General features: G+C 39.0%; 1 protein-coding gene and 2 pseudogenes across 3 annotated transcripts; 2 read left to right on the forward strand and 1 right to left on the reverse strand.

The window, feature by feature from the left end:
• Positions 1-218: 218 nt before the first annotated feature.
• LOC306647841 (GTP-binding protein 2-like) lies at positions 219-4,274 on the reverse strand. Its single transcript, XM_079117381.1, is given in 6 exon segments — positions 219-1,412; positions 1,655-1,819; positions 2,265-2,436; positions 3,049-3,244; positions 3,247-3,729; positions 3,732-4,274. Coding segments are annotated over 6 exon segments (1,539 nt in total). The 5' UTR covers positions 4,078-4,274; the 3' UTR covers positions 219-1,235.
• Positions 4,275-4,465: 191 nt separating this feature from the next.
• LOC306647682 (SUMO-activating enzyme subunit 2-like) lies at positions 4,466-7,119 on the forward strand (annotated as a pseudogene). Its single transcript has 2 exons — positions 4,466-4,619; positions 4,704-7,119. The product of its transcript is annotated as an SUMO-activating enzyme subunit 2-like (transcript).
• Positions 7,120-15,260: 8,141 nt separating this feature from the next.
• LOC306647683 (protein DEK-like) lies at positions 15,261-17,057 on the forward strand (annotated as a pseudogene). The gene is made up of 2 exons: positions 15,261-15,379; positions 15,415-17,057. The product of its transcript is annotated as a protein DEK-like (transcript).
• Positions 17,058-19,756: the final 2,699 nt, after the last annotated feature.

The following is a 19,756-nucleotide window of genomic DNA, read 5'->3' on the forward strand; positions in this document are numbered from 1 at the left end:
AATCCCTCATTGCATTTAAGGAATTGTATTATTTGTGAGTCAGCTGTGTTGGCTTCAAATGGCGACTGCAATACTTATAAAGATGGCATTTTTTATGATAATAATATGTAGAGAAAATTGCCCAACATTATGTGAGTCATAGTGATTTCTTTTTTTTTCAATAAAACATTTTTTATGCTGTACAATATATGTGTATTTAAATATATATACATATACATATATATATATATATATATGCAGAGAAATGAGAAACTCAATCAACAAATCCCTGAGTCCATGGGAACCCAGGACACTAACAAAGGTAAAAGAGGGAGTCCATGCCTAAAGAGTAGGAAATATGGCAACACTTTTCCCTTTCCTCCTGGTTCCCTGCAGTAGAGGGAAGGGGATGGTCACTACAAATTACTGAAATGAAAAAGTTTATGTGGGAGCAGGAGGTGGAGGTGAGGATGGCAGCATGTGGAACTGTGGGTCAGGTCCCCCCAGCCACTAGTCTGGGGAAGAAAAGAGAAAAAACACTATTTGATGAAAGTCAGATGACTGCAGAGAAAAGGAAAAGACTGACATGCAGCTGGCCTTTGCTATGCCAAGTCTTAGCTTGGCAGCCCCACGCCTGACCAGCACAATAAATAGCACCTGTGGGGCCTATGAGAGGAGCTGGGGAAATGGCCCTTGTGGGAAGAAGGGAAAGGAGATAAAGCCTTGGGTCTCAGCAGAGTGGGAACACTGCCATTCACTGTTCCTGTGCCATTTCTTCAGACCCTGGGCCACCAGATGGCCAGGAGCAACGTCTTTTGTCCACAGTCAGAGATGGACAACTTATGTGGCCTTGAGAAGAGGTATAGAAAAAGGAGTGCTTTCGAGGACCACCCCAGTTGTGACAATTCCTGAAGTGCAGGGATCATACTGGCGAGTCACACCCAGTCCTGGGAGTGGGGCCAAGGTGGCTATAGTCAGCTCCCTCCAGTAGACAGGCCACAGAGTTGCCAGGGTTGAGCCAACCAGGTGGGCACACACAGCTGCTGAACACTGCCCTGATTTCTGTCTTCTCCCTCAAGACTGCCCCTCCCTGGCCAACCAAGCTTGACACCTCCAAGGTGGCAGGAAGCAAATGGCAGAGAGCACCCTGTCTCCCTAGCCTATTAACACACACAGCTGCCAACAGGGGGCAGCATGGCCAGAAGTCACCTTATATATTATAGGGGCAGCAATAGAGCTGTCCCTGCCTGGAGAACTCAGAAGCCCATGTTGGCCTGGGCTTCTCCTGCTGTAATGGCTTGCACATCAGTGACATGGCCGATGCCCCTGGTGACACCCTCCCGGAACAGCAGTTTGGCGCCCACCTTCAGGTACTCTGGGTGTTTCAGGAAGCGGAAACGTACCACTGCCTTCTCCCCTGTCCGCAGCTTGTCCTGCAGCAGATAAGCAGTCACTGCCCTGGCCAGTGCCTCCCATTCCATTCTCTACCGGCCTTGGCTCTCCACCCTTGGGGCCTCTGGGAAGGCTGCTACCCACCCTAAGTGGGGCTTTTTTGTTCCCTTCATGGGATCAGGGAGCTCTGCCTGCCAAGTCTGAGACTGGGCCTTCCTCCCTTTTGGAGGCAGAATTCTGACTTTTCCCTGGAGAAAGGGAGGCATGTCTGGGTCCCTCTCACCTTGGTATGGAACTTTTCCACCACCGCTGTCTGACGTACGTTGCCCACATGTACTGTCACCTGGAATCCTTGTCGGAAAGTGGTGGCATGGAACAGTAGGACTATCTCTGCCTCGAACACTGAGCAGATGGTGGGATTCATCTCGGGGCTCACCATGGCCATGCCCTGGGGAGGCACAGCCCCCAGGCCCAGGAAGGGCAGACCTAGCATTAGACTCTCTCTTTCCAGCCCTCCCACCCTCTTTATAGCTCCTGAATTTCCTTTTCCTTTACATGACTCCAAACACAGAGCTCAAGATAAAACTCCAAATTCTCCTTTTGGTGGGTACTCTCATTTACCCACCTCCCTCTAAACCTTCAAGGCTTTGTATTTTTAGGGTCCTGGACATTCACTTTGCACAGTGATTCAATACTTAGTGATTTGCTCTTCATGAGGATTCTAGCCATTTTCATACAGTCTGGGTAATTAGACCTTAGGCTTCTTGGGTCAAGAGAGTCCACGTTTCCTTCGAGTTTCTCTGAAGCACCCTAGAAGGGTGCTCCTCACTCATGAGCCAGTCTTTGAGGCATTTCTCTTTGCATTCCCTCTCCATCCCACTCACACACCTCACCTTGCGAAGCAGTGCACAGTCAAAGTCCCCGAGGGCCAAGGTAGCAGCCTGCCCAGCTCGCAGCACACGACAGGCAGAGCGGTTGCGCTGGATGCTGCACACTCTCAGCTCCAGGAAGCAGCCATCATCTGTGGGGCCCACCACCAGCTGGTCCCCCTCACGGCAAATCCCACTGCAGCCCAGAGGGAAGGTGGCACAGTGTCAGCGTAGGTCTCCTACTTCTCTGCTACAGTTGCCCAGAGTACTCTTTCCCTTCTGGGGTTGAGTCCCTCAAGTAGGGGGAAGGAATCTTAATTTCAGATTTGTAGGTAGGAATGATGACTTCCTTGCCTGGTCCAGAGTTCAGACTCTGAAGGCTAATGCCAGAAAAGGTCAGCAGTGACATCTGGCAGAGAGGTACCTGCTGGATTGGTAACACTGAACACCTGATCCCTGAAAGAAGAAATTATTTCCTTGGGTTTTCCCCTGTGCTTTGGGAAGAGTCATTTTCTCATTTCCATACTTTTGAGATGAGATCAGCTGAATACAGTCTAGATTTCTTCCTGGGGCCCATGACACATCTCACTCAGGGGTCTGGAGATTCCCAGCATGCAGCAATAAGCCAACAGACTAGTTTCTGCCAGCACTTCTGATAGTGAAAGCCTAATTTGCAAACAAGCATATCTCGTAGATGGGCTCTGTTCAACTCCAGGATCTCCTTCTTTGGGCCAGGATGTTTTCAAGTACAGGGGAATGTGAAGGCTGAGTGGGGGGGGGGGGGGGGGTAGCAAACAAGGCAATTCACCTGGAGAGTGTCCCTCCAACAACAGTGCCCACCTCTGGTACTGTGTAGATTTCATCCACCTGGAATTCCGTCAACTGCTGCATACGCTCCTCCTGTTCTTTGCTGTTGGTGAGGGGAGGCAAGATATTCAAGAAGACTTTGAGGAGGTCCAGACTCTCCCCAGACAAGCTGGACAGTGTGAAGATAGGGGTGACATGGGTGACTGGACAAACTGCTGGGCAGCAGTGACAGCATCATCCTCAGAGGTAACCAGCATGGGGACCTTGTGGCAGCCAGGCTGCTTGAGGACCTGTTCTAGCTGGCGTACTGTCCTCTCCACTGTAGTCTTGGCACACAGGTCCACCTTGCTGACCCGGATGAAGAAGGGCACTTTCAGGGCCAGGGCCAGGGCCAGATGTTCCCTTGTGGTGCCAGCAATGCCAGTGTTGGCACTGACCAGGAGCAGGGCGCAGTCAGGGCAGTAGGAGGTGAGGCCAAAGATGGTGGTGTGCAGATACTTGTGGTGGCCTGCTAGGTCGATGAAGGTGATCATCTTGGAGCTGCTCTCACAGATCTCTTCTGCGGTCCGTGAGTCGCTGTAATTCACCACCTCTCCCTTGCTGTTAAAGCCCAGGATCTCGAAGCTGATACTGGAGGTTCGGCCAGACTGAATCTCATGCAGGTGGCGGAAAAGGTTGAGCCCGCCCGGCCCCGCCCGTTGTCCAGCTCTCCTTGGGTCAGGACTCCAAGCAGGGTTGACGTCCCTGAGTCCACATTTCCCAGGACCGCCACACGGAGGTCTAGGAACTGTTGGTTGTCAGGGACCTTTCGTACCAGCACCTCAGTGATCTTCCGGGGCACGTCACTATCATAATCCACTTCTCGTTCCCGGAGAACAGTGATGTCTGCCCCAACCTTCTCTGCCACCCGGTGCAGGGTCTTGAGGGAGGCCGGCATCTCCTCCTCAGCCAGCCCCACCAGCAGTCCATTGTCCTCTACCCCCATCTGGTAGACAGCCTCACCACGTCCCTCCTGGAGACGCCACTTCATTTGTGTTACCAGGTGCTCAAAGCGGTACTGGGATGGATTCACCAGCTTCAGTTTATATTCGATGTTTCCATCTTCTGCCTCGGGGGGCAGGTACGGGGGGTTGTTGGCTTTGCTCCCTCTGTTCCTTCCGTTCTTCTTCTTACCCTTCGGGCCCCCGCCGCCGCAGCCGCCACCGCCGCCGCAGCCGCCACCGCCGCCACCGCCGCCCCTACTGCCACCGCCGTGTCGGCCAACCGGAGGAGAGCCATAGTGATTTCTTAATGTATTGCTTTCAATTTTAAACATTTTACCCTTCATTTCCTGCATTTCAATTATAATTTCGAGTGTAATTTTAATTCCTTTTTTAAAGTAAAATTTGGCCTCAGCCGAGGCTAGTGAACGTCCCGCCATGGCACTGTGTCAGGGGCTTCCCCGGGAGCTGGCTGAGGCTTTGGCTGGGAGCTGGGTGCTGGTGGTGGGCGCCGGCAGCATCGGCTGCAAGTTCCTTAAGAACCTAGTGCTCACCAGCTTCTCTCACATCGACCTGATGAGGAAAGTGAGATGCAATGGGATTTAGTAACTTTCCCTGGGTCATGAAGCAAGTGGCAGGACTCCGTTGGGGGCTGGCGCTCCTCTGCTGAGTATAGCATTGATTGATCTGGATACTATTGATGTCAGTAACCTCAACAAGCAGTTTTTGTTTCAGAAGAAACATGCTGCAAGATCAGAGGCACAGGTTGCCAAAGAAAGTGTACTGCAGTTTTACCCAAAACCTAATATTGTAGTTTACCATGACAGCATCACGAACCCAGAATATAATGTGGAATTTTTTCGACAGTTTATATTGGTCGTGAATGCATTAGATAATAGAGCTGCACAAAACCATGTTAATAGGATGTATCTGGAGCTGACATTCCTCTTATTGAGAGTGGGACTGCTGGTTATCTTGGACAAGTAACTACTATCAAAAAGGGTGTGACCGAGTGTTATGAATGCCATCCTAAGCCAACCCAGAGAACTTTTCCTGGCTGTACAATTCGTAACACACCTTCAGAACCTATTCATTGCATCATTTGGGCAAAGTATTTGTTCAACCAATTGTTTGGGGAATAAGATGCTGATCAAAAAGTGTCACCTGGCAGAGCTGACCCTGAGCTGCATGGGAACTAACAGAAGCTGAAGCCAGAGCCCGAGCATCTAATGAATATGGTAACATTAAACGTATTTCCACAAACGAATGGGCAAAATCAACTGGATATGATCCAGTTAAATTTTTTACCAAGCTTTTTAAAGATGATATCAGATATCTATTGACAATGGACAAACTATGGCAGAAAGGGAAACCTCCTGTTCCACTGGACTGGGATGAAGTACAGAGTCAAAGAGAAGAATCCAATGCATCAGATCAACAAAATGAACCCCAGTTGGGTCTGAAAGATCAGCAGGTTCTAGATGTAAAGGGCTATGCAAGTCTTTTTTCAAAGAGCATTGAGACTTTGAGAGTTCATTTAGCAGAAAAAGGGGATGGAGCTGAGCTCATATGGGATAAGGATGACCCATCTGCAATGGATTTTGTCACTTCTGCTGCAAATCTCAGGATGCATATTTTCAGTATGAATATGAAGAGCTGGTTTGATATCAAATCAATGGCAGGGAACATTATTCCTGATATTGCTACTATTAATGCAGTGATTGCCAGGTTGATAGTGTTGGAAGGACTGAAGATTTTATCAGGAAAAATAGACCAGTGTAGAACAATATTTTTGAATAAACAACCAAACCCAAGAAAGAAGTTTCTTGTGCCTTGTACACTGAATTCTCCTAACCCCAGTTGTTATGTGTGTGCCAGCAAGCCAGAGGTGACTGTATGACTGAATGTCCACAAAGTGACTGTTCTCACCTTACAAGATAAGATAAAGAAAAATTTGCTATGGTAACACCAGATGTCCAAATTGAAGATGGGAAAGGAACAATTCAGAAGAGGGAGAAACAGAAGCTAAGAATCATAAGAAGTTGTCAGAATTTGGAATTAGAAATGGCAGCTGGTTTCAAGCAGATGATTTCCTTCAGGACTACACTTTATTGATCAACATCCTTCATAGTGAAGACCTAGAAAAGGATGTGGAATTTGAAGTTGTTGGTGATGGCCCAGAAAAAGTGGGGCCCAAACAAGTCGAAGATGCTGCCAAAAGCATCACCAGTGGCAGTGATGATGGAGCGCAGCCTTCCACCTCCACAGCACAAGAGCAAGATGATGTACTCATGGTTGATTCGGATGAAGAAGGTCCTTTAAATAATACTGATGTCAGTGAAGAAGAGAGAAGTCACAAGAGGAATTTAGATGAGAAGGAGAATGTCACTCCAAAGAGGTCACGTACAGAACAGATGGAAGAGCCTGATGATGTCATAGCATTAGATTGAGCAGAAACCCTCTTACTACATTGGTTCATCTGGGCAGAACCAGATTGTTTGTTATGTCCTTTGTTCCAAAGGGAAAATAATCACAACGGTGACTTGAAAATGATTCTCCTTCCTTTGAAAGCATTTATTTTGCTAGAACTATTAGAACATTGAAGTATGCTGTATTGAAAGTAGGAGTATAGTTTTAAAACCCTTTGAACAAAGTGTGTGCATAACCAGTCATGAGATGAAACACCACAATGCATGTTGCCTTTTTAATGATACCCTTAGGTATCATTTAATAGTTCAAAAATATTGTGGTTTAGTAAAGTTGATACCTGGCTATAAATATTATGCCTTTATTTTTGGCTAGAAGAAGAATTATTTTTAGCCTAGATCTAACGATTTTCATACTCTTAAGTGACTGAAACAGATTCAAAGAAATATCAAGTGCTATGCATTGAAACTTGTTTTTAAATGTTAATTGGCACTATGTATATTAATGTAAAACAATGTTAATTTACTCAAATTTTCAGTTTGTACTGCCTGGTATGTCTGTGTAAGAAAACCAATTTTTGTGTATTGTTACAATTTCAGGTTATTTATATTTGATGTTTTGTAAAACTCAAATAATGAATATACTGTACTTATGGACCAAATAAATGGCACCTGCATACTTGTTAAAAAAAGTAAAGTAAAACTTGTTTGAGCTTCCCTCAGTTTTTTAAAAACATTAATTTTGTTATGAAAAACTGAATTATATTTGAAAACAAAATCCAAGGTACTTCTATGTAACCATTACAAAACTTCCCCCAATAAATTCATGGTTATATGAGCTGTCTAGAGCAACATGAAAAACAAAATTGTATCTTCATTGATCATTTCTTATGTCAAAGTACATGATCACCTGACTTCATTTTCTGGGTCTGCATTGTCCTTACCATCATGCTAGAACCAATTGTCACAAGAAATTTGTTGACAACATGGCAGCCAGGAACACACTTTTAAAAAGCTTGTTCAAATATCCCTTGAAAAGATCATTCAATAATAATGATTACTGGTGGGGCATGGCAGCAAATGCCTCCTGTAATCCCTGCCAAATGGGAGGTTAAGTCAAGAGGATAATGATTTCAAGTCATCCTCAGTAACTCAGTGAGGCTTTAAGCAAGTTAGTGAAAACATGTCTCTAAATAAAATATATAAAAGAGCGGGGATGTTACTTGGTGGTGAAGCAGAGCTGGGGCCAATTCCCAGTACAAAACAAAATATTTTAAAATTATATTTTTGGAGCTTTTCTTCATCTTACCATATCTATGTTTATTTACAAAATATTAAATTTTATGCTTCTTTTATTTTCTTTTATTTCTTTCTGTCTGATTTGGTTATTTAGTCTGATATAATTTGCTTAACATCTCTATTTTACACAGCAACAAATTCTCAACATTCTGTTATTTACACTAATAAGTTATCCTGGCTTGGAGTTACCATTATTAAATCTGCCTGATATTTATAGAATAAAAAATCTTTTTAAAATTCAATTTCCTTCCTTTTGTTAAATTTTAATTTTCAAAAGATATTTATTTTATTTGTCTTGTTTTATCTTATGTTTACATAGTGACTGAAAAGTATTCCATGTTTCATATTTCTACTCTTACAATACTATATTTTACAACAGGTGAATTCTTTCTAAATCTTTGTGATTTTATTTTGGTACAGAACATTAAAAGAACACACCCTGTCCTCTGACAGCTACACTCCCCCATACATTTTAGCCTCCTAATTGCAGGAATCCACTAATATTTGATCTTTCATGGAAAAGGGGACTATGCAAATGAGAAGAAGTCAAGGATTTTAAATGTGAAGATTGTTCTAGGTCATCTGGTGATAGGCAAGTTTATCCCAATGGATTTTATGAGATGCAGCTAAGAAGACAGTGATCTGAGTGGACTTGTGACCATGGGAATAGGTAATTGGCTGATACTTAATAAATAGTAAGAACATGACCAATAAGTAGTGATTGCAGGAAGCTCTGGAAAACTGTAGGGGGAAAATAGAATATGCTCAAGTTGAGCATTCAGATAGGAGCAGCCCCGCTGTCACCTTGACTTTAAGTCTCAAGTCCCATATTGTGCTTTTGAACTCAAAAACAAGATAATACACATATTTTAAATAATGAATTTTTGGTGATTTTCTATGAACTCATTAAGAAACCAATACAATAAGAACAACATTTGCCTATTGATGAGGTGTTGTATGCATAAATTGTTATGGGTGGAGCAAATTAAGAACAGATTGATCACCACTGAGAAGTACAAATTTGAGAGTCTTTATTAAGCCAACAGGCTGAATGTCTATTGGGAGAACAGCCTCAACCATAGGGTTGCAGGTGTTTTTATACCATAAATCTGTCAATTAATCATGTGTCTGTTGTTATGATTCAAAATTAAAAACCAAAATCATGATATCTGAAATAATCAGCAGAGGAGGAAGAGTCAAACAACCCTACCTAGGTAAAAACTAAAGAATGGTTACTGACACCCAAACAATCATTATTGACATCACTGTTACCATGGTACATTGTTTAGGAAAATTAGGAATCAAAAAGAGAACAATTTTCTATTATACAAGAATTTTTATTTTGTAATTTTGTATTGCTAAACATGTCATGCTAAGTAACTGATGATGGGTAGAGAGGAGAGGTGTTCCCATGGGAGAAAGCAAAAAAAAAATTAATGGTGACAGAGGTGGGGCATTACCATTGGAGAAACATTTCCTACATACCATGGAGTCTCAGAGCAAAATGGACTCTCTTTGGTCATTACCTATATAGCATGGCCTGTAACATTTCCATGGAGCCAAAACTGTCAGTCCATCACAGGATGAGATATTCTTAGAATCAACCCCAAATTCCAACATTCATCTCAACCAGTTCTACATACTGTAAATGGTATTTATGATATGTAGGCATTATTTTTCTGAGTCAAGCATGATTCTGAGCTTGACCTTCTCTGATACTGTCATATCTTCATCACTGTGAAAATTTGGTAATGAAGTGTACATAGATACATAGAAAGATTATCTTTCTTTAATCTATATGAATATATACCAATCTCTGATTTTGGTACCAAGTGCAGTGAATGAATATTGAAGTTAATGATAGAACATCCAATGCAAAATAGGCATCTACTCATTTGATGAGCTTTAGAATTTCTGCAGTACTCTAAATATGACCTGGATCCCTGAACTCTGTGATGTCATCAATAGGTTATAATGCACTGCTGAGGTCTTAGTGATAGTTAATGTCTGAACAATCAGGATGTACTGAGCACTGCTCAGGATCATTATTTAGTGGACAGATAGCTTAAGTTCAGCTTATATATTTTCTCTTTATTTACATACTTTATTCTTAGTCATCATCACGTAAGTATTGGAGAGTGGAGATTCTGAGAAAAGGTATCCTGAACTGAGTAGCCCAATGAATACAAGGCAAAAGAGGAACTATCTGAAAAACTTCTACATCTCTGAGCCTGTGAAGAAATGAAGGGGTATGTGTTTTCTTCTTTTAAGAGCCTAGGATAACTAGAACAGTCTTCTACAAAGAAAGATGGGAGACTTCCAATTATTTGGAGATGAGTGAAGTATTGAGAGATAAAAAGATCAAGGCAAGTGACTACAGGATGGAAAAAGGGAGAAAGGAATGTTTTTCTTTTTCCTGAGGTCTTCTTTGGGCACAAATTGAGAGTAAAGCAAACATTCAGATGATCCGCCTGTTTTCTCTCTAGCTTTGTACCTAGGCCACCTGCACAATGACATTGTGTATCAGTCAATTTCATTTCAGTAAACTTCTTTATTTTTAATTTTGTAAAATATTGTGTAAGTTTTCTAATAGTGATTTTCTCATTTTTTGAAGATGAAAGTGGCTCTGAGAAATGAAGGAAATAAGAGAAAGAGAATAGAATGTTAAATTCTACAAGGATGTACATATATCATGAAATATAAACCTGTGTATAATATCTGCTTATTTTTCAGACTGTAATATATAAATATAGGAAATCTTATGTGGAATTCAAAGAAAACAAAGGGCATGAATACACAAACACACCTAACCTTATCTAAATTGATATAACATTTGACTCTTCCCAAGATAGGTGATAGTGGTAGAAACATATGTACTCACAGTAAACAAAAGTCTAATGTGTTCAGTCCATTTTTCAGTGGTGGTAGTGAACAAATTGGACCCACCCCTAACATTCCAAAGTCTGGCTCATATTTCTTAGTGCAATCTGATAGTTCAAACAAAAATTTCTAACAATTATCCAATATAGGCAGTGATGATTTGGGCTCACTTGTTTACCAATAGTCAAATGAAGATGACTGAAGTGTGGACTTTCTTTGTGCACATTCAAAATCAAACATATTGAAGATGCTACTGAGTTTGAGCTGAGATATGTCAAGTATATGCAGCTAACCATATCCATGTTGACACATGTAACTCAAACACATAAGTAGACCAGGGAAAGATACATTTATAATCATTGTTTTTACTTATTTTGTATCAAGTGTAATTATTTGCCTATCAAAAAATTACTGTATGCATTTGTAGAAAAAGCCTAGGCAACAGTAATTATCCTGAGAAATCTCCTTATCTCTTAAGTAACAATTCATAACAGAGAAAAAGATGGAAAGAACATGTGTTCCCCATGGTATAATTTATTTTTCTTGGTCTTAGGTGGTAGATATCATTATGATCACCCCATTCCAAGCAACCTTGGATATCAACATCCCACCGGACAGTTAGAAAAGAAAAGAGCATAGAGAAGTGTGGAACTTGTATAGCCCAACCTGCAATTGGCATATAGCATTTCCACTCCCTTTCACTTATAGAGAGCCTAATAACATGATCACAGCTAAATACAAGGAAGCTAGATAAGTGTAACTTAATAGTATGTCCAGATTGAAATAAAATATTGAGGAGTTTCTGAAAATTTAACAAATAAAACTGTGAAAATAGTCATCCATAGCATGCATTGACATAAGAAATATTGCTATCCATTAGTAGAACATAGATTTTTATCCACACAGATGTAAACTATGCACGTTCACTGAACACACCAGTGAATAGACTGTTACTCTCTATCTAAGAATAGTAAATATATATAAACACCATACAAGAACCACAACACTTACTTGAATTTACTTTCTCAGTTAAGCTGGATATATTAAAAGTTGTTTAGGAATGAGCCAGTCAAATTCATGTTAAATTGTGTGAAGTGTATGAAAGCAATAGCATCTTCAAACAGGCTCACTGTTGTAGGAACTTCAGGACTGATCTTGACTGACCCAGTCCAAGAGCACACCACATATATTTTCATAGGTAATATGATTCCATTATTTCTCCCTAGACAAATCCACACCCCCTACTTTCTTTTTTCAATTCCCAACAATCTATCAAAAACATATTAGTTCTCTATGCTTAATTTTGTTATTTTTAGATAAGAAATTATTACTTTATAGATGAACCTAAATTTACCAACCCTTTCTTAATTTTATACAATGAGTAATAAATCATATAAAATTTTGTCTGGTTCCTCTTATTCTCCAAATGTTAAAATGTCATCCATTTCCCTTATGATTATAGATTGCTCATTACTACTGCCTTTGTTACATGAAACGAATGAATGCATTTTGGACTACACATAAACTGATATTTTGACTGAGAATTTGGATCTACACATTGATTTTTACGTTCTCACATTCTTTGTTCCCTTTGATTAATAAAGCATAATTGCTTGAGTCTCAAAAAGAAAGTTTTAATTTATTACTTTGACCTTCTAAAGAACATAAAAATAAAATAACCCACATACTGTATGTACCAAAACATTAAAGTTTTATTCACAAGAATCAATAAACATAAATATGTCTCCAAAGAACACACAAACACAAAACAAACATCATTCATTCCTACTCAAACATAACTTATCATATTCATATTTGTAAACACCCATTCAGATACATTAAACCCTGACCCAATTTGCCCAGTATGCTCTGAACATATACAGACCAAGTTCACTCTTTCACACAAACTTTTGACTTCTGACTGTGAGTTACACACATGGCAGAAACTTGCATAAAGAAAGTTTACATTCCTGAACATTTAAATAATGGGCACTATGTTTGAAAAACATTTTGAAAAGTAACAGTGACATGAGAACATGAATTTTATTGATTTAAATGACCAAATTTTGTCAACATTTTCATTTCAATTTTTGAATCTCCAGAATATGAGATAAAGATAATAAAAGTCTAAAAATAAGGAGAAGATAAACACATATCTTAACCAAGGTGGTGGGTTTGAGAAGTGTTGTTGGTAGGGTCTAGTTGGAAGCACCAAGTATTGAAACATTCCATTTCCCTGTCTGAGTCAGAGGTAAGTGTACAAAACAAAATAAGTATTTGTGTGATGGGTCAGAAAAGCAGTGAGGGGTACAAATGACAGCAGGTGAACCACTGTTTTAACTGATAGAATTGTCCCTGATTGACTTCTAGATTTTGCTCAGGTAATTTGTACTCCCTGGTATGCAAAATTTTACTGGAGTCAAGGAACTGTAGTGTGTTGGCCTCCAGGGTCTATGATAGCAAAGCAAAAATTGACAAAAATTGGAAATTGACAGTTTCCTACTACATAAACTTTTTCACTCTCAGTAATGAAGCTTTACTGGATTATATGTAGGCCATTCCAAATGGAGGAAGTCTAATCTAAACCCCTAAACAATTCAAAAAGTAATCATAAATGTTTGCTTATTGGCAGTATATGCAATTTGCTTTCTATACAGTGATGAGCATTATATGATTTTAGAACTTAGCACAAGATATTCAGATATAATTGTTTAAATAAATCCTTAAACTCCCAATACAGATTCATGATATTTGTATTATTTTCTTTGAGTTTCAAACATACACATATTTATTCAAATCATGTGTATTCTTTGAAGGACTTTGCTTTGGTCTTGAAGAAAATGGTTCATTATTGTGACTCTTCTTTCTATATACACACTTTTTTGTGCTTACAAGGAGAAGAGTATAACAGCAATGTCTAGGTGGAGCAGATGATTTGGAATCAGAGCATATCTGATGAAACCCACCTTAGCATCTCTGCTCAGTCTAAAACAAAAAGTTGTAGCTTAGACCCAGTTATAACTTCACCTCCTCTGTCATTTTTTTTAGAGTCTATCCTTTGTATCCCATCAACAGGACCTCATCAAAAATCGCCTTCCATTTTCCTGAAATGAGACAGACATCATTATATATGTATGATTATGTGAATTGTTTGTGTCTACATTGTGTGCAATCACAGAAATGAATAGTTGTACCCCACTTATGTACAATTAATCAAAATGCAGTCTGTAAAAGTAAAAATTTAAGAAAATTAAAAAGGATTTAAAAATAGCATTTCATATTATGTTGGAAGGGGAGAAATTGTTTATTTTTTGGAGAAAATATCATGTGAAATAGAAGAGGTTAATGTATGTGTACAGTGTACTCAACTTGTCAGTGAGACCTAAATGTTGACAAAAGTTAAACCAGGCCTAGTATTAGACCAATGATGTATGTAAAACATAGAAGACACACGAATTTTTATTCAAACATCCTTCCAACATTTCTATAGACAATGACTTGCCAAATATGAGTTAGCAAACTTTAAGTACAAAGCATGTAACTACAAGGTAGATCCTTCAAATAAAACATAACGTTTTAAGTTTTAGGATGGCATATAATTACACAATTTTGTTTGATGGCCTATTAGTATGCTTAAGTCTACATGGGATATAAATCCATAACCAAAGCACCATCAAAATTCTTAATAATTAATTAAAAATTTAAGAATTAGTAAAATCACTCTAAAAATTTTGAAACTGGAGACTACCATGCTACATGATAAACCAATCCCAAAATATAAAGGCCAAAATTCTCTCTGATATGTGAATTCTAACACACAAAAAGGGTTGGGGGAATAAAAGTTCATTTATCCCCTAGCCAAAGGGGGATAAAGAAAAGGAAGGGTGAAGGAATAGAGAATTCCTTAGAATTAATCAGGCATAATATTCCTATGTTCATATATAAATGTACAACCAATAAAACACCACACCATGTACAACCACAAGAATTGGATCCTAATTAAAATGTTACACTTCATGTATATATTATATGTCCAAATGAACTCTATTGTCTTGTATATCTAAAAGAACATAAAAGACTTGAATCTAGGTATAATATGTGCAATCATAAAAACTGCTATGCATGTGAATTTTTTTTCTTATACCAGAGATTTTCTTATACCAGGGATTGAGCTCAGGGACACTTGGCCACTGAGCCACATCCCTAGCCCTATTTCTATATTTTATTTATAGACTGCCTCCCTTTTGCTGAGGCTCACTGAACTCATGACCGCCCTGCCATGGCCTCCCTAGCCATTGGAATTGCAGGCACACAAAACTGCACTTGATATGCATGTGAATTTTTACAACCACTTTTGAAATCTTTGGTGTATCATGTAGAGATGGACATATTCTTCTGGTGTTGCACAATGAGTCATTCTTAGGCATTTATATAGGAAGAATGTCTACGTATGCTTATCATGCAAAAGACTAATTACTGTGGCATTATGTGCACACTGGAAATAATTCAAATTATCTATTAGTAATGAATGGTTAAATAAAATAAACACCATTACTTTAAATGGAATGCAACACAAAAATTAAAATAAAACACAGTCACATTAAAAGTATATGTAAGAGCTGCGCAGCATGGCACGAGCCTCACTCCAGACAGCGGCCTGTGCGCCTGCAGGTTGGCGTTGGCCCCGCTGCCTCCCGCAGCCGCCTCGCGCTCTTGTGTGCCAGGCCCGCGGCGGCTGCCACCCGCGGTCTAGCATGTACACCTCGGCCTCCACCGCGGCAGAGACGGAGCCCCCACCCAGCCCACGTACCAGAAGGAGCCCGAGATGCTGGGTCCCAGAGGGGAGAGCGACGACGACAAGGAGGACAAGGAGGAGAAAGAAAAGAGTCTCATGTAGAAGGCAAGAGGGAAAAGAAAAAAGTAGAGAGGTTGACAATGCAACTATCTTCCTAACAGAGAGAACCAGTTACAATCGCACAAGGAAAGGGGCAGAAACTTTGTGAAATTGAAAGGATACATTTCTTTCTGAGCAAGAAAAAAAAAAAAAAAACAGAACAGATGAACTTAGAAATCTACACGAACTGCTTTACAACAGACCAGGCACTGTGTCCTCATTAAAGACGACTGTGGGGCAGTTCAGTGGCTTTCCATTTGAAAAAGGGAGTATTCAATATAAAAAGAAGGAAGAAATGCTGAAAAAATTTAGAAATACCATTTTAAAGAGCATCTGTGAGGTTCTTGATTTGGAGAGATCAGGTATAAATAGTGAGCTAGTGAAGAGGATCCTGAATTTCCTAATGCATCCAAAGCCTTCTGGCAAACCATTGCCAAAATCTAAGAAAACGTCTAGCAAAGGCAGTAAAAAAGAATGAAATAGTACTGGAATGGCAAGGAAGGCAAGTCCTGAAATTCTATCGGATGAATCTAGTAGTGACGAAGTTGAAAAGAAAAACAAGGAGGAGTCTTCAGATGATGAAGATAAAGAATGTGAAAAGGAGGTACCAAAAAAGATGTCTAAAAAATAAAAAGTGAAACAGAAAGCTACTTCTAAAAATAAAAAGTCTGTAAATAGTGTAATCGAAGGCAGATAGTAGTACTACCAAGAAGAATCAAAACAGTTCCAAAAAAGAAAGTGAATCTCAGGATAGTTCAGATGATGAGCCTTTAATTAAAAAATTGAAGAAACCACCTACAGATGAAGAGTTAAAAGAAACAGTAAAGAAATTATTGGCCAATGCTAACCTGGAGGAAGTCACAATGAAGCAGATTTGCAAAGAGGTATGTGAAAATTACCCTGCTTATGATTTAACTGAGAGAAAAGACTTCATAAAAACAACTGTAAAAGAGCTAATTTTGTGAGATAGAGGACAGAGACAGATGACTCCTTTCCATAGATTTGAAGATCTGATTTATACCATTATACCAGCAAAGAGAATGTATTTCCTTTTCTAAATCCTTATTAAGCATTGTGTTGGTAGGACTTACTGCTGACCTTTTTATATTGAGTGTTACATAAATCAGTTAGCCGTTTTAAATTGCACTTCTATGCAGGTTTTAGTTAAAATCTTGCATGGCAGTAATTGTTCCTTGCTTTTATAGCTGTATTTTGTACATTTTGGATTTCTTTATATAAGGCCATAGATTCCTGAACTGTTGTGGGGTTTAGTGCACTTAATATTAGATTGCTTAAGACATATTTTAATCAAGTAGAACAAAACTATTATAGCCAGCATTTATACATGCAGAGACTTGCAGTGTTTACTATATATTTTGAATACACATCTCTTCTGTCAGTGTGAACGCTCAGTGGCAGTGTGCTTATCTTTAACAAGCTACAGCTGGCCAGGTGACTAAATTGTAACTTTTCTCCTGCATGGGTATATGTCGAATTGTCAGCATGACAGAAATGACAGATGTTATTTTTGTATTTTTAAAACCCAATTTGCTGTACATAAAGTTTTTTTTTATTTCTTTTGTGCAGCTCAGTTTTTAAATTCAACATAGTTAGATATCTTTACACTCGTAAACTGTGAAATGTTAGTGTTTGATGAGATGGTGTGACAGCCCTGGAAGTCAGAATTCAGTGATGGGAACTCCGAAGGAACTGTCTAGTTGTGCTTTGCCTCCAACGTGTCATCTGTTTGTAGTTTGTGTTAATTCTGCAAAAGTATCTGTGGATGTATTTCATATTAAGGCCAGACCAAAATCAATACATCAAAGCTTCAAAAACTTTGGGAAAGGGTGGGAGTAAGTACAAGCACATGTGGCTTAGAGTAAATGAGCTGATTTTTATTAACTGCTTTTGACCATATAAAATGCTGATATTTACAGGAAACCTGGCCACCTTCATAATTATGATAAAAGTACTAGGTATAATGCCAGAAGATAACATGTAGGTAATAACAGTTATCTCTGACAAAGAATTTCTCAAAAGTAATATTTTTAACATTAAAAAAAATTAATGTGGAATCAGGGCACTTGGGTTTTAAATTTTGGCCAATCAAGATTCAAGGTGATCAACATAGGGACCATTCCTGGTCCCGTCCATGATACCCCCCACCCCCAAGACCCTGTACTTGGGATGAAACCCAGGGGTGCTCCAACACTGAGTCACATCCTCAGCCATTTTGGAGACAGGATATCACTAAGTTACCCAGACTGGCCTCAAACTTGTGATCCTCCTGCCTCAGCCTCCTGTGTAGCTGGGTTTACAGGCTGTCATCACCATACCCAGCCCACTCCTGAATTACAAGACCTAATTTTTTTTAAATTAACGGTCTTAATCAGTTTAAACATGCTGCCTATGAGATATTTGATGCACCAATTGAGTGTTTAAAAATCTTTGCATCATAGAAATGTATATATAAATGATTTAACAGGTATTTTCACAGGTTTGTTTCTTGATAAAGTCAAGATATTAAGGAAAGGTATACTTAATAAAAGTGAATGGAATAAGCAACTAAATGAGACCTAAAAATTGGCCTTTGATTTTAAATATCTGTTCTTACACACCTTGTCAATAAAAATTAAAGTCGTGTTTTAAGTCTCTTGAAAAAAAAGTATATGTAAAACTTGTGATTCTCATCGTGCATTTATTCAGGCATAATTTAGAAGCTTAAGCTCCATATGTCTTAAATCATAGGCCAGTCTGTTAACTTCATGGTAATGAGTGTACAGTATGAGATTCTCCTTATCCTGGCTTGCCTCATTTAGTTTTTCCTCAAATTTTACCTGAATATTTATGTAACTGAAGGAAGAGCGATGATTGATCACATAGTAATCTCAGAGTTTTCATTTAAAATACTCTTGTGGTTAGATAATTATACCAAGGCAGAGTTTAATTTATGAAAAAAATTTAAATATATCAGGTTATTGAACACCTTGTAACTATAAGCTAAATGTTTATTCTTTTTATGAGAAGGAGATTGTTACTACATTTATGCTAAAAATAGATATCTTTTAAATAATACATAAGAATATATATTTTCAAATTTTAGAAGGATCAAAGAGGGAGAAAAAGTAAATATTTCCACATTTATTGATGAAAAATACTGTACTGAATTAGATAACACATCATTTTTATAATGAATTAAGCCAACTTTATAAAAAAAATTTATTTTCCTCACAGATGTGAATAATCTATAGCATTGCACACCCACCTCATCTCTAGTAAGGGTTCTCTTGGTTGCATCAAATCAGCATGGAATGCAATAGTGTGAGCACAAATCAAACTTAGATGTAACAGCATCATTCAGGAGAGCACACTCAGTTGTAGAAGGTTCAAGATTTTATACTAACTGTCTCATAAAAAATCACCAAACTATCATGATAAATAAATCAATTATTTTTGAATGAAACACCCACAATGACCTAAGAAACTCCCACTTACCCCCACCTTTTAACACTTACAAAGAATATCACATCACTACATCAGGGATCATGTTCTGACCCACAAAACTTTGAGGTATACACTTATCATATGCAAAGCATAGAATTCTGGCAATTATCTTTAAAGATTTTTGTTTCTCACACAACAAAAAGCTTTTGTTTCTTCTCCAATAATCACAAAATCTCAAATATTTTCAATATTACTCAAAAGTACCAGAGTACCGGGTGCTCCAGAAAAAGACTATAATCCCAACTGAGAAAGGGGGTCTTAAATTTGAGACCAGTCCAAGCAACTTAGCAAGACCTTATCTCAAAATTTTAAATGATAAAATTGATGTGTACATGGTTCAGTGTTAGGCTCCACTGAGTGCAATCCCTAGTACTAAAAAATAGTGCAATTCCAAAAACCCCTCTGAGACTCAAGGCAAGATATTTATGTATGTGCATGTTTTCATTTATGTGTATAAGCCATGAAAAAATGACAAAAAGTAAACAGTCTGATTCAAAAAGGTAGAAATACAGAAGTAGAAAGGTGGAATCAGTTCAATGCAAATTGAAATCCAGAAGGGAGATATTAAGATTTAAATGTCCAATTATAGGGGTTTTGTACACTGTGGCGAGGGATGGGCTCTCAAGGTCTTTGATACTCTCATAAATTATTTTTTATATGTCAGTGGTCTTCCAAAACTGGCATGACATACAACTGTTATGTTAATTGTTAGCAGCCCCCCCCCCC

The sequence above is a fragment of the Sciurus vulgaris genome, assembly GCF_902686455.1.
Source record: "Sciurus vulgaris genome assembly, chromosome: 17".
NCBI lineage: Eukaryota > Metazoa > Chordata > Mammalia > Rodentia > Sciuridae > Sciurus > Sciurus vulgaris.